The following is a 14,461-nucleotide window of genomic DNA, read 5'->3' as shown; positions in this document are numbered from 1 at the left end:
CGGCTAGAGTCGAGCGTATTATAGACGCAGGCACGCAAAAAATGAGCGACGATCAGCGCGCGGAGCTGTCGTCATCTGCATGAGCACCGGCAGGCAGTTCGCGAGGCGTTGTTATAATCTGCTCTGGATTACAAGCAAATTAACGCTCATTTAACTCGACGCAATGCGTGCGTAAGAACGAAAAAGATGAGGTAAAAAAAAGAAACAATTTTTATAATAAATGCAGAGCATGTACGAATATAAGCGAGCGAGAGAGCGCGGATAATCGTTCTCGAGAGACTCGACCTCGAAAGCTGAGCAATGTAACTATCGCGCACGCGAGAGAGAGAAAGAGAGAGCTTTGAAAACGTCAATTTTTCGGAGGAGTAAGTCATCGTCTTCGCGAGAAATCCTGACAGGTTTATCAAGATTCTCGTCTGTTCTCCTTTTTTTCTGCTGCTGCTGCGCGCACCTGTGTTATTCTGGCAGTGCAGCACATCACGCATTTTATAAACGTGTAGGTCGATAATCGTTCGTGCTCATAGAGTAACTTTGTTCATGAGTTTCGCAAAAAAAAAAAAAAAAGAACATTGAGTGAGGCAAAGAAAAAAAAAATTACTCTAATTATAGAGACGTGCGCGCGCGCGCAGAAGCAAGAGTTATTAGGGTGTGGGGCAAAAGCGAGGTGTTGCGCGGACAGGAAGGTATTATTATCGACGCGGACGCGATTATATATATGCACGCGCATGGCTGAGTACGGCAGACACTCGCATCACATTTATATCCAAACATTCGGCCGAAAGCCGAGCGAAGAAATATTCGTTGATTTTTTATGACTCGCCTAACACGGCCCCTCCTCGAGAATAGATATGGCCTTTGCCTCCCTCGGTTATATACATTTATTTAATTGTTATTAAGAGAGAATCGGACGGCTAGAGGTGTCGGAGGTGGGCTGGAACTGTTTTCTGCTGACGTACGATCGCTCGGGCCTCGGAGTATTTCTATTAAGATCTCCGTCGTAATTCATTGGACAAAGGGAGGAGCCGTGTACGGTGTGTGTGCCTCGTGCCAGCAGGCACAGGTATATGTATATTCAATTTTCGCGTACCCTCGACAACGTACGACTAGCAGCTCAAATAATTTGTTAATAAATTCTTGCCTCTCTCGCTTTCTCTGCGACATGTGCGCAACTGCTTATTACCATAAATTTCAAAAGTGTGAACTTGCACTCGGTAGACGACGACCTTATTATTTCGCTGGCGATTTTATGTATTGGGTCTCGTTGTAAAAAAACTGAGAAGAAAAATCATGCACCATCGGGAATTTTTTCTCGCAACTCGAATCTTTTTTCCTTCGATCGCTGCAATTGCCCGGAAGAATCGGTATAATGCCTGCGAGAGTTGCGCGAGAGACAGAAAAACGAGCTTAACATGTAAATCGATAAACACGTTGTTAAGAAAAATGAGCCTATATATGCGCACGCACGTGTACAACGCGGATAGATCGAGCTGCGGCAATTTGCTTGGAATTTCCGCAGCAGCGAAACGCCTTTTTTCAAGCGGCTCATATATGCACCACGTAATAATATGATAACTGCGTCTTGCAAGCAGTGCAAGTTAAATGACAGCGTTTCGATTATTTTCTTTTTTCCTTCTCGTTGCAGATTATCCTGAACTCGATGCATCGATACCAGCCGAGGATACATTTGGTCAAACTTCAGAATCACAACAACAATAATAACGGAAACGTACCCATAACGAATCTGGAAAACGAAGAGCACAAAACTTTCATCTTTCCTGAAGCTATTTTCACAGCTGTCACGGCTTATCAAAATCAATTGGTACGTTTATTATGATTCATTATATTATATTATATTCGAGCTTGTTGAGGATCGAACGTTTTTTGACTAATTTCGTTTAATCGTCGCGATTCAATTTGCAGATCACGAGGCTAAAAATCGACAGTAATCCATTTGCCAAAGGTTTCCGGGACTCTTCACGATTAACGGACTTTGATCGGTAAGTCGAAAATCAGCTCAGACACGTATAACGCACACAAGCACATATTTTACATTATACATTGGCATACACGTATAACACAGACACACATTCTCCGCAAAACGAGTTTCGACGAGTCTTTTAAAACGCGCGGAGCAAAAGAGAAAGAGAGAGAGAGGGAGAGAAAAAAAAGGAGTAGCGAATGTATTACAAGCGAGAATTGCAGCAGCAGCAGCAGCAACAGCAGCAGCTCTGCGTTGCGAAGGTGTCCACTAAATTATGCGCGCGCGATTAAATCGCATCCTCTGCTCGAGCATGTATATAAAGTGCTAAATGGCCGTGTATGTACATACGAATTGGTCTGCACCTGCACCACGAAATGCGCCTCGTGTATGCCTTCGGAACTTCCCATCGACGAGCGACGACTTTCTTGTCTTGCGATATGTACACATTACTCAACATTATATCGTGCACGAGTAGACACATGCGCGCACACATTCGAGTTTCGTTGATTAGCTCCTTTTTAATTGGCTGATCGCGTGTTCTTATGCTCTTGTTCAAAATTTGTCCCTCGTCTTTGCTACACTATTGCTACTGCTACTTTACACATATACATATACTGCATACTGATAAATCGATACACACACGTTGCTGGCTGCAACATAAAGGGTAAGATGGGGAAGCGTCGAAGCTCTCTCGCGCCTAGCGTTGATAACTTGATAACTCAATTTTAAGCTAGACTCTTTGCATGCGAAAACGATCAAGATATCACGAATACCCTGGCGGTGGTGGCGACGCCGGCAGCTCCCATCCTCTCCGCAGCCAACGTAACAACATGAAAAAAAAAGAGAGAGAGAAAACGAAAATTCTCGGCAAAGGTCCTGCCAATCCTCTATCATAGACATGCGCGCGAGCTTTAAAAAAGTTCGTGCACAGCTCTCGGATGTGGTGTATTATGTACGATGGGGAGTAGAAAAAGAAAGAAAAGAAAAGAGAAAAGAGAGCAGACTGCGATTCTCACACGCGACGTAGTTGGATATTTCACTTTATCCGCGAGGCGACAGCTACGATCGATATCCTTGCGCGAGCAGCAGCAGCAGCAGCAGCTGGAGAAATTCGTGCCGCGTGCCTTTGGCGCCTTCGTGTGTGTGTGCAGCGCGCTCTTTTATACACATAAGAAAATTCGTAACACGATATCGCGTTGCTGCAACTAAAACCTCGAGCTGCTGCCGCTGCAGATCGTTTTTCGCGCGAACGAGCTGCTGCTGCTGCTGCTGCTATTGCTGTTGTTGCCGCTCGCGCGCGATCTTTTGTTTCATTCGCTATTGTAAATATATGCGTGCGACTGGCCTTTTTTCGACCTTTTACAATTTTATTCTTTACGACGATGCCGAGAAAAGAGAGAGTGCGAGAGAGAGAATTTCTATTGAAACGCGCGTTATATGGTCGCAAAAGTGCTATTCGATATGGCTTGTTTGAATTTGCGCGTTTGCTCGAGCCTATTAAAAAGCAATCAATTTATATATTTTTCGTTCATTATATACATGTATGTGTGTGTGTGCGGAACCCCAACGAACAAAAATGCAAAAAGGTCAAAATGAGTGTGTGTCGGTGGCCTCGACAAAGAAATATTTTGCTAAGCTATACCAGTGTGTGACTTTAAAACACATACAGAGCGAGAGAGAAGGCAGAAGTATAAGTCGCGCAGCACAATGAGCTTGTTACTTTACTTCTTTTCTTCTTTCCTCTCGATATATTATATTATACGTGTAGGCAGCTACTAGCGCGTTGATCTTAGGCGTGAACGACTACACCTATACTTGCCATATAGCGAAGGAAACCTAATATTATGAGATTTGCCTCTTTACGCTCTTTGTAACGAACTGCCTGCATATATATATCCACACAGTCGCATACACACGGACTGCTATAAGCTCGGGTCCTTTTCAAACCAGTTATGTCGAGAGGATCAAGCTTGTTGTGTGCAGTATATAGTGGGCATGGAGCGCGCACGGAAGCTCGAGTATGCATACACAGAGGCGCGTATCAAGGAGAGCGAATTGAAAAAGGTGTCAATCACGTTGGGCCGCGCAGCAAGTCCTTGGGGCTTGCTCGGGACCACCTCGAATAGCATATCGGCACCTGCACTCGCACGTCGCGTTTATGCTCGCGCCTCCGATATATTGCCGAGTCATATATTGTACGTGTGATGTGTATAAATAAGCCTTTTTTTCACTTAAAGAAAAATCCATCTCTTTCTCTCTTATCTTTCTCTCTCTCTCTCTCTCGCTCTTTCAACTTGACGACGAGATAACGTCTTGACGTTTAGCTTCCCTTCTTTCTACGCTCTGCGCTGCGGCTAACAGCAACGGCAGCAACGTGTGTTATATGCACACAAACACTCGCACTCGTACAAGCTCGCGTATATATATATGTGCAGCTCGTGCAGCGCAAGATGCTTATCGCTCCGTTATACATGCTCGCGAGGTCGTTAACGCTCTCGCGTACGTTACGATATATTGTAAATTAAAAAAGAAAAAAAAAAGGAAAAAACGATGTAGTAATGTTTCCTACCTTTACCTTTTCTTTTTTTAATTATCAAATTATTATTGTTGGCAATGCATATGCGCAGGGTTCCAATACGTGTACGCAGGTACTCGCGCAGTCATCGCGAAAATCGCATTATTGACCTTACGCGGGTAATAAGCTGGCGGCTTTCGTATGAAATTACGAATCGACAGGTCATTACGGATCGACGCGTGCGTGCCGTGTACTGCATATTATACATGTACGCAGGGCACGATGCGAGGAGTCTCGTCGACTTTGCACGTTTCTTCACCTCGCTCTCTCTCTCTCTCTCTCTTTTTCTCTCTCGCGCTGCAGCGAGTACAACAACGGCGGCGGCGGCGGCGAAGCGAAGTTAATGAGAGGCCATACGCCGACGCCCACTTCTCGCGCCAAGCGTTACGTACCTCGAGCTGCTCGCGCGCCGGCGCTGATAGATAGATGTGTGTATGTAGCTGTCTGACTGCGTATGTGTGAGTGCTCTCGCACTTATTTTACCCCCTCTACTTTCAACTCTTGCACTTGTGTGTCTGTTAGTGTGTGTGCGCTCGTATACACCCTTGCTCCTTTTTTCCTCATCTTCCACTTTTTTTCCTCATTCTCTTTTCTCGGTTCTTCTTACACATACTGGCTAAAGGCTCGAGCGAGCTTCTCACACACACGGCCAAAGGGCCCCACGGGCCTTATATACGCGCGCAGTTGCTGCCGTTGCTACTCATGCCTTCGAGGCATTCATCTATATTAGCTGGCGAGAGTAAAAGAGAGAGAGAGGGAGACTGCGAGAGAACCTTCCGTGGCCTGTCATTACATTGCCGCGCGCACTCTTGTCTCTTAACAGTCTTAACGGGTTGTGTACGTGTGTGTGTGCGTGTGCGTGTATGCGCACCTACATCGAACGCGTGTGTGTACGCGACACGAGTGCGTGTGCAGCGATGCTCGCGCTCATATGTCTCTCGAGCTTCCGTCCCCCTTTTTTCTTCTCCCTTTTTTTGCCGCTGCTGCTGCGCGCAAAAGCCTAATCAAGCCAACGACGAATGAGTCGAAACTCACCGAGTTTTTTTGCGTTGCTTCGTGCACTCATATGCTACGCACGCAAGAGAAAAATCAGTTCTCGCGTCAATTTGCAAGTGTTGAGTCGAGACCTTGGGTAATTTATACCGCTCTTTTTTTTTGTTTCGTTCGTTGTTTATCGCAGCCTCTTGGACGGGGAAAAAAGGCAAAAAGATTCGCTCGATTTTTTACGACGAGTTGCTCCGAGACAAAAGGCAGCGATGCAGTAGCAGCGCAACAACAAAAAGAAATCATCGCTCTTGGCCGAAGTACGGGCTTTTGGCTTTTCGCAACTTGTACTCCATATACACGCACGCGTATATAATTTCTCTATCGTCGAGCCGAGAGCGAGCTTTAAGAAAGAAAAGGAGAGAAGATGTGCGCGCAACTAGCGGTATTTTCAATCTCTCTCTTAGTCCGAGCGCATAACTTCTTTTCTCCCATTAGCGAGACACGGGCATTATGCGCGTATGTGTATACCTGCAGCGCTCGGGCGATACGATGCACGTTGTGCAGAGAGCGAGGAGGCGCGAGAAAAGAGAGATGGAAAGAGAGAGAGAAAAGGAGAGCGCTAATAACTGCCGTTTAAAGCGTGCAAAAACAAAGGCAACTCGCCGCTCTCCATCTCTCCTTTTCGCTCGCAATTCATATACACGTGGAGCGGCATTCGAGGAGGAGTCCAGAGTCGGATGCATCTCTCTGCCTATAGATATATAAATGTGTGGCTGTCAGGGTCATTACCGGATCATTGGCTGCGAAGGATAATACCTTTTTGGATTGGGGCGAGAAGCGATTGTCAAAAATTCGGCCTGTGTGTATATATATAGGAAATATTATGTGAGATGTAGAAGGAGAAAAATTCACTCAACATATTTGGGAGATTCATCGGCTCGCTGGAACGAGTGAGTGAGCGCGCGAGAGAGAGAGAGAGAGAGAAGCAGAGAGCAGGAGGAGTGCGAAGAGTGAGTGAGGCCCTGTGCGATATGGCTCGGCGGCACGATCGTCTTAATTAAAGGGCAGCAGCTCGTTCAACTCTCAATAAATCCAACTCACCAAGTCTTCGCTCAATAATATATATCGAAATGCCCCTTTCACACTCGTTCATTGGAGATCGCGCCGAGCTATATCCGGGTGATTCGCTGTGCGCGCCAAGCTCGCGCATGCATTATAATGACTGCACGCGCCAAAAATACAATCGATGATATTAAACATGCTTACGGGAGAGAGAAAAAAAAGGAGCATCAAACAGGGCCGCGCATGTAGCCATGTACTCGCGATTCGCAGAAATAACTTGGCTCCTGCGCGTTGGGCAAAAATATACTTAATATATAATATGAACGCGAGCAGCGAGCGAGCGAAACACAGAGAGAGAGAGAGCGATTACAAGCTGAAGCATAGCTGCACACAAGTGCACTGATGCTGCTGCTGCTGCTGTTGGCTGCTGCCGCCGTTGCCGCACTGCAGCAGTGCTGTGTGTGGCGGCAACTTGGGTCCAAATTACAGGCTTCGAGTGAGTTCGCGCGCGCGTCTGAACGAGAGCTTCGGCTTGCCGCTGATATATATTTCTTTTCGTCTTGCTCGTTCCTTTTTTTTTTCACTTGCTCTTCATCTCTCGTCGTCGTTCTTCTTCCCTTTTTCTTTTTTTTCTACCCTTTTTTTGCATCGTTTTGTTTTACTTACGCGAGAGCTGCCTCTTATTTTTCGGTGTTTTGTTGTTTTTCAACGCGTTAAAGGAAATGAGAGTGTGTATAGGGCGTATAGTAGTAATAGTAGTAGAAGTAGAAGCTGCTCCGGCATCGTATACGATATAGAGCGTCACGCCACTGCGAACCTGCTAATTTCTATTCATATTTTATGGCTATTAATTTCTCTGAGAGCTACTCTAACCCTTGCACACGCGCATACAGGCACACAAACTTTTACTGTTACTATCCGCAACGCGCATTACGACTGTCCAGTCCTCTTTTCTCCATGCATGAATATCATAGGCTATATAGTAGTTACTCATGGGCATGTGTAAGCTCGGAGAAAAGTTCCGACTTTTATTAACTCGTCTGCTCAGGGCGTAAATCGGTAAGATATCGTTGGGCTCGCGTCGATTAGAAAACTTTTGTCGGGCGTCGCGTGCACGTGCATGCATCGCACACAACGTCGATCCTTCGGCGTCATCACTCGGTTTGGCAGCGCACGACGACGAGTTATACCTACCTGCCAGCTCAACACCTCTCGTCATCATCATCGTCGTCGTTATATGCAGGTAGTCATCGCAGCGAGGAAAACGGGCGAAATTCGTCGAAACAGGCAGCCGTTATAGAGCCTCGAGACAAGTCGTATTTTCCTTTTTTGCCGTTCAATATGGTATCTTTCTCTGGCCATCGGACACGTATAGCACGTACGTCACGACAAAGTATAAATTATTTCCCGATTCCATATGTGCGTGCCGATTTGCCATGCATGTCATTCGGTTTCGCGCATTATGTTGTCTTTCTCTCGTCACGATCTCCACGATGCCGAGAGTCTATGGCGTATGTGCGTGAGTGTGTGTGTGCTGTAGCTTGCACGAGATGATAGCCTCTCTCGAGCACGGATATGTGCGGTACGAGATTTTCACGCGTGCAGCTCGCGTGAATTTTCTCTCTCGGCGCGCTGAGCGAGCTCGCATGATCGCGAGAAACGTTTAGCCGCTGGCTTTGGCTTTTCTAGCGATTTAATTACGCGATTTGCACCTGTGTATATGTGTGCACCGTTTATTATTGCATCGGCTGTACATATATCGGATAGAAGGGGGTAATACGCGCTGCGTTTATCGGCAAAAAATCGCACGAAATACATATCTCTCTTTCTCTCTCACGTGTTATACGTAGCACGCGCTGGTATTATATGTACCCCGAAGAATTATCGATTTCACGCGGCATAGCAGCTCGGCTATTACGTTCCGTATACCTCGAAAAAAGCGAGCAAAGCAACAACAAAAACCAAAAAAAAATAAACTATATACATAATACGTATATAAAGCCAAGCTGTGCCGCGCGCACTCGTTATTCGCTCGAAAGAGAGAGAGAAAAAAGGGAAGGGAGCTGTGTGCGCATATATGAGGAAAAAGTAGCTGCTGAAGGGTATTAGCGAAAAGGCTCTCGCACTCTCCGAGGTGTGAGGGAGGTGTATTATATATTGTACGTGTGTGTGTGTGCAACCTATCATTATCCGCGCCACTTACCTAAACGCTTCCTTTGGCCTTTCGCTCGGCTATACGTGCGATGCGCGGCTCGCTATACACGATGAAACGAAACTACGCGCGAGAAGGGGTTGAAAGCTTTTATACGATATATGTATGTACGCGATACAGGCCGCGCACCGCCTCGCCTCGTACATATACGTGTGTAATTAGTCGACGTGTTATAATACGCAGAGCCGCTTTCGTATAGAGCTGAGTTTTGGCAGCGATTAGGCCGACATCGATCACGTGGGCCTGGGCTGAAAACAACGAATTCATTTCGCAGCTCTCCCTCTCGCTCTCGCCTTTAATTCTCTCGCTCCTGCTGCAGTGTCTTTTCTTTTTATTTTACGGCCTGGCGTGAGCTGCACTCGAAGATCGCGTGACTATTAAAAGAATGAGATTTTTTACATTCGATGCTCGCCCGCCCGCCCGCGCTCACCCAACTTTCTTGTACATATATGTGTGGCATATATAATGCACGAATTACTCGAGTTGCGATATATTCATGCTCTGCATAGGCCAGTTTACGTGAACATTCGCTTAATTTTGCCTCTTTGTGAAACAGCTTAATCATCGTTGAGCAAAGCTTTTTATTACAAAGAATGGCGAAAATAAAACAGAAAAAAGAAAAGGAAAATTACAAACACATCGCGAGTACGTATACGATTTAGAAAATACGTTTATGTACGTAAAAGCGAAGCTTGCAATTTTAATGCACGACGATTTTCTCGTTTCTCTCGCTACATATACGTGCCGTGCGGAAAAAGGGACATATCGCGTGCACGCAAAGAGAACATCAGGCTCTGCGCATGCATCCTTGGCTTTCGAGCACTCTACCTGCAGCTCAACAACAACAACAACAACGGCGCACAAGCTGCGATTTTGTTGTCGCTCGGCGCGCGCGCGCGCAGAGACTATTATCGACTCTATATACATAGTTCACACACACACACACACACACACACAAACAGAAACAGCTATTGCATCCGCCACGATGAGAGCGGCAATTCCTATGCACGCGTTTATACACACATATACATACCTTTCCACGGCCTCGATTATATACGCGATATACTTGGACGTCCTTCCTTCGGCTGCGCGTCTCGCGTGCAAGCTGATAATTTTCAACTGCTGCACTGCGCGAGTGTAAAAGAGTGAAAAGTGCCTGCGATTCAGAGCGAAGGAAGGAAAAAGAAAAAAAAAAAATAAAAGCCACGATCGACGTCGACTTGTCGGTATTTTTCCCGCGCGCGGCTACGATATTTTCCCGTTCTCGCTTCTAAAAAGCGACTCGAGAAAGAAAGGCAGAGCGGAGAGGCGCAATTTCACGTGTACGTACGTAGCGACGCTCCGATTGCGTAATTGAACTTTCGTCGTGCTAATAATCGTTCGTTATGCATATCCTCCGCACACACACACACACACGTATTTTAATATACAAGGCCATTTCCGGAAGCAAAGAACCACAGGTGTGTGCTTACATACGCGTGCATCACGCGCAATTTCATTCGCAAATTTCAACTTTTGCCCGTACGTATTAAACGTCTTCGATTGAGTAATTTTGCGACTGCTGTACAAAAAAAAAACAGCCGCGCGTAATAATGCACTTTCTTCGCTCATTGTTCCTCTATTATCCCTTACGCAATTTATTCGCGACCGGGTATAATTTTTGAGCGTATCGGACGAGCCTCTGGCTGGCATGAAACGCGTGCGAGCTGCGATACTTTTTTGTACGCTCGAGAGTGCGTATGCCTAGAAGGCAGAATCGAGCTCGCGCCTGCACGAATGCGTATTATACGCGATCGACGCGCTTTATATGCACTCGCGGACACGGATACAGTTAGCCTCGCGATAATGACAGACGCGTGCATCGCGTAATACATAACTCGACTATCGAGAATTTTCTGTGTCGGTTATCGCTAACGGCGATTCAATCGATTTCGATGGGAAATCGACGCTTTTATAAGTCAGGACTGTTGACAAAAGCACAGATTGCGTCAAAACCGTAATCGATTCAATATTAGTTGCGGGTGATTAATTTCTAAAAAAGGAAAATACACGCGGCAGCATCTGCGCGTCTCGCCATAAATTATATCATTCGACCTCGTAACCTCGTACAAGACCGCGCTCGCGATCGACGATTGACACATGGAGGCGCTACAGAGATGGATTCGTCGAAAAGCTCCTCGAAACGATCCGATGCTCTCGATCTATCCATCTACGAAGACTCGCGATCTCTCGGCTCTCTCGGCCTCTCCTAGGAAACACTCGATGCAGCCCGTGCAATATAATAATCCATTCTCAAGGCTCGCTGCTCGCTCGCGCCTCATGCACTTCCAGGAACGAAATGCGCTCCCTGGCTTTCGTTTCGCGAGCCGTCGTCAGCATATATATACACGAAAGAGATTTCGGTGTGTGGTCTCTTGACGCGCTCGAGAGAGAGAGAAAAGGAGAGCGCAAGAGAGGCTTCTCTCGGCACGCATCGGCTTATATATAAAATATACTTTGCAGCGTAGGTGTTTCAGGGCTCCTCTCGGCTCTCTCGAATACATATATGCGAGCTATAAGCCTTATACCTGTATCGGATTATGCGTAATTCCTTTTTCTCTTTCCTTCTCTCTCTCTCACTTCGTCCCTTTCTTTTCGACACACGTTTGAGCTTCAAATCGCACACACACACAGAGCGCGTATATATTTTTTTATTTCGTCAGCTACAATAACTCGATGGAAAACGTCTGTTTGTTTAAGTCGAGAAAAGAACTCGTTTATCATAAGGCGCTTTCGTATTTTTTTCTCTCTCGCGAATCTCCGTCTTTTTTTCTACTCAGCGTTGATTTTGCAATAGCTTCGAGGGCCTTGCGTAATTGTTGAAGCGATGATTAATGTTCCTCGCACTTCCGAGTGTCTGCTCGCCGCCTGATCTGCTCATTATATACTGCACACCTCATGCAACAATAAAGCGAGCGTATGCCGTATGAAAACAAGCATTAATTGAAACACCAGATCGCGCAGCAGCTTAATCTATTTTCCTGAAACAGGCTCGTGAGTTGACGGTCTAACGCCTCGCGAGATGCGCACGACGACGAGAGAAAGAGAAAAGAAGATGAAAGAAAAGACGAGGCGCGCATTGTACACTACTCGCTTCGGGGATTAATCGGGACCCACGCAGCAGCGGCATGTTACATCGAGTTACATATTACGGCACGCATATAATAAGCAGTGCAGGCCACACGTATTTCTACTCAAAAGCGTGAAACGAGACGAAATTGTTCTTCTTTTCTCTTTATTTTTATTTTATTTTTATGATTATTATTTCTCGCTCTCTTTCGTCGAGAAAAATACTCGAGGCTTTTTTTCTTCTTTAAAACTATATAATACATATGTATGTATGAACGCGTGTGCATGCGAGTGCAGAAAGCAGCAGCAGTGCAGCAACACACACACACACACACACGCAGACACATCGTAACTACAGGGCAGGAAGAGTATCGCGTTACGCGGCTGCACGCGCGCGAGCTGAGCTCCGGCGAGCGGTGCATATATAATATTTGTTCGCTTTCAGCTTCATCGCTCGAGCGCGAGAAGCCAAGTTGCTATTGTAGCTCGCGGGGTGGTCGCGCCGATTAAAAGGCGCGAGGCCAGCTTTCGTGTACATCCTCACCTTCTTTTTCTCTTCGCAGCGAAACTCACCTACTCATATTTCTCAAAATTACACTCTTCCATATCGATATACTCAAAGTCGTTGCTTTTGTTTTTGTGCTTGCAGGGACCCGATGGAGCTGATGGAGCAGCAGTTGGTGCGCTGCGGCGTGCCCCCGGTGCGGCTGTACGAGCAGCTGGCCATGGCCTCGGCGGCGCAGGGGCCTCCGTCGCACCATCACTCGAGCCAGTCGTCTCCGCACCACCATCCGCACCACCAGCATCACCAGCCGCCGTCGTGGCTGGCCGCGGCGGCCGCGGCAGCGACGCAATCATCGACCGCCGCTCTGCTGCAGTACGCGAACGTGCGAGCCGCCGCCGCGGCCGTGGCCGTCTCGGCCGGCAACGGCAGCGCCAATGGAGGTGGCGGCGCTGGCGGCGGCGCAGGCGGGGGGGCGAGCCCCTTCCCGGGCTACACTCCCTACCCCAGCCAGCCGGGCTCCACTTGGACGTCCTGGCAACAGCTGCAGGTCGCGCGCGGCGCCTCATCGCCGCCCTCGGCGAGATTCGCGCCCTACCACACGCCCACGTCGACGTCACCTAGCGCCAGTCCGATACCGCTGCGGCTCTCGCACCCCCGCACCTCGGTCAGCCCCAATTAATCGCTGCGATCCTAGGCTGCTTCTATACTTGTACTGACGACTCGCACTTAGCGCTTGTGAATCCCTTTTTTTTTGGGCTTTTCATTACCCGTGTTTTTATCGTAAACTCAAAGAAGCTCCGTTGCATCTACGCGTGAAGGTAATGCAACGAGGATAGCGTTGTTTCGCGCGGACGAGTAAATACAGTCAAATTTGTATATACCAAGATTAAAGGGACCGGAAAGATCTGCTCGTTACGTACGAGTCTCGTTAAAACCGAAAAATCTCACATATATTACTTAACGTAGAAATTAACCAACCAAATGTTTCCGATTTGCTCGTTGTAACTGAGCTCTCGTATGCAAGCTCGCTATTAAACGAGTTTTAAGCTATAAACGATTACTGATCTCGTGCTGCTACTCGCAATTCTATAAAACGGATTAACCAAGCCAAAGACTATAATGGAGTGCAGGCGTGGTTAACGATAATATTTATTCGCCAAGGCATTATATAGATATTATAAAATGTATGTGCGACGAGAGGTGCGAATCGTTTTCGCCTCCTTACCCATGCATAGAAAATTTAGTTCGAGACATAGGTCGATTCTCTTGAAATTTCTCGAACGCCCGATTTACACATCGTACATGCGACGATTATATTTATACAATTTATGTTATTACAACAACAGAAAAACATGAAGGATAAATAAATGAAAGCGATCACCAAGAAACTATGTTAATATAGATGTGTGTACGTATGAGTGCGTGTGTATGAGCCGAGGCCTACGAAAGCCCGTGTATATCTGTGTGGCGTGGTAGGATAATCTCAAGTGTTTTTCAACGAAGCTTTAAAATAAACTCGACGACGCGACGAAAGCCAAATTACCTCGACTCATAGAGTGATTCTTTTTTCGTCTCTCATTATTATTCGTCGATGTTTGTATGAGTAGTGAACTCACTCTCTTGTTTAAGTGCAGAGATTTTTTCAGTCGCTCCTAAAAGAAATTAGCGTTCTGAGCTTTGCACGCGCAGGCTGTTGAATTTTTGTTATTTGTTAAGGTCAACAAGTTGTATAATGTTTTTTTTCTTTTTTTTTTCATTGCTTTCATCATTGTATATAATTTTCGTCGTTGAGAGTAACATTTGTATAATATAAATAATCGCGTTAAGTAGATCGATGTGTTTTTTTATAAAAATGATACTATAATTAAAGTATCGTATCATTTTATGATTAGTTCATAAGTTTTAAACAACTCCTGTGTACATCGTGTACCAAGAAATCAATTGAGTCAAAGGCATCCCAGTTGACTAAAATTACTGAAGGGACTCACAGAAATGTCTCTTCATCTCCGGTTCACGGATAATTTCAAAAAT

The 14,461-nt window shown here is 46.3% G+C and overlaps 1 protein-coding gene across 2 annotated transcripts in view; it reads left to right on the top strand.

The window, feature by feature from the left end:
- LOC106650202 (T-box protein H15-like) overlaps nucleotides 1–14,201 on the top strand; it is a 36,747-nt gene extending 22,546 nt beyond the window's left edge. For both annotated transcript variants that reach the window (XM_014368111.2, XM_014368110.2), the window contains exons 4-6: nucleotides 1,643–1,819; nucleotides 1,921–1,997; nucleotides 12,575–14,201. In XM_014368111.2, the coding sequence (XP_014223597.1) occupies nucleotides 1,643–1,819; nucleotides 1,921–1,997; nucleotides 12,575–13,109 (789 nt within the window). In that variant the 3' untranslated portion in view covers nucleotides 13,110–14,201. The remainder of the gene's footprint in view (nucleotides 1–1,642; nucleotides 1,820–1,920; nucleotides 1,998–12,574) is intronic.
- The last annotated feature ends 260 nt before the right edge of the window (nucleotides 14,202–14,461 follow it).

The sequence above is a fragment of the Trichogramma pretiosum genome, unplaced genomic scaffold, assembly GCF_000599845.2.
Source record: "Trichogramma pretiosum strain Unisexual culture from Peru unplaced genomic scaffold, Tpre_2.0 scaffold48, whole genome shotgun sequence".
NCBI lineage: Eukaryota > Metazoa > Arthropoda > Insecta > Hymenoptera > Trichogrammatidae > Trichogramma > Trichogramma pretiosum.
The sequence above is the reverse complement of the archived record's forward strand: the minus strand, read 5'-3'. Positions and strand labels throughout refer to the sequence as shown.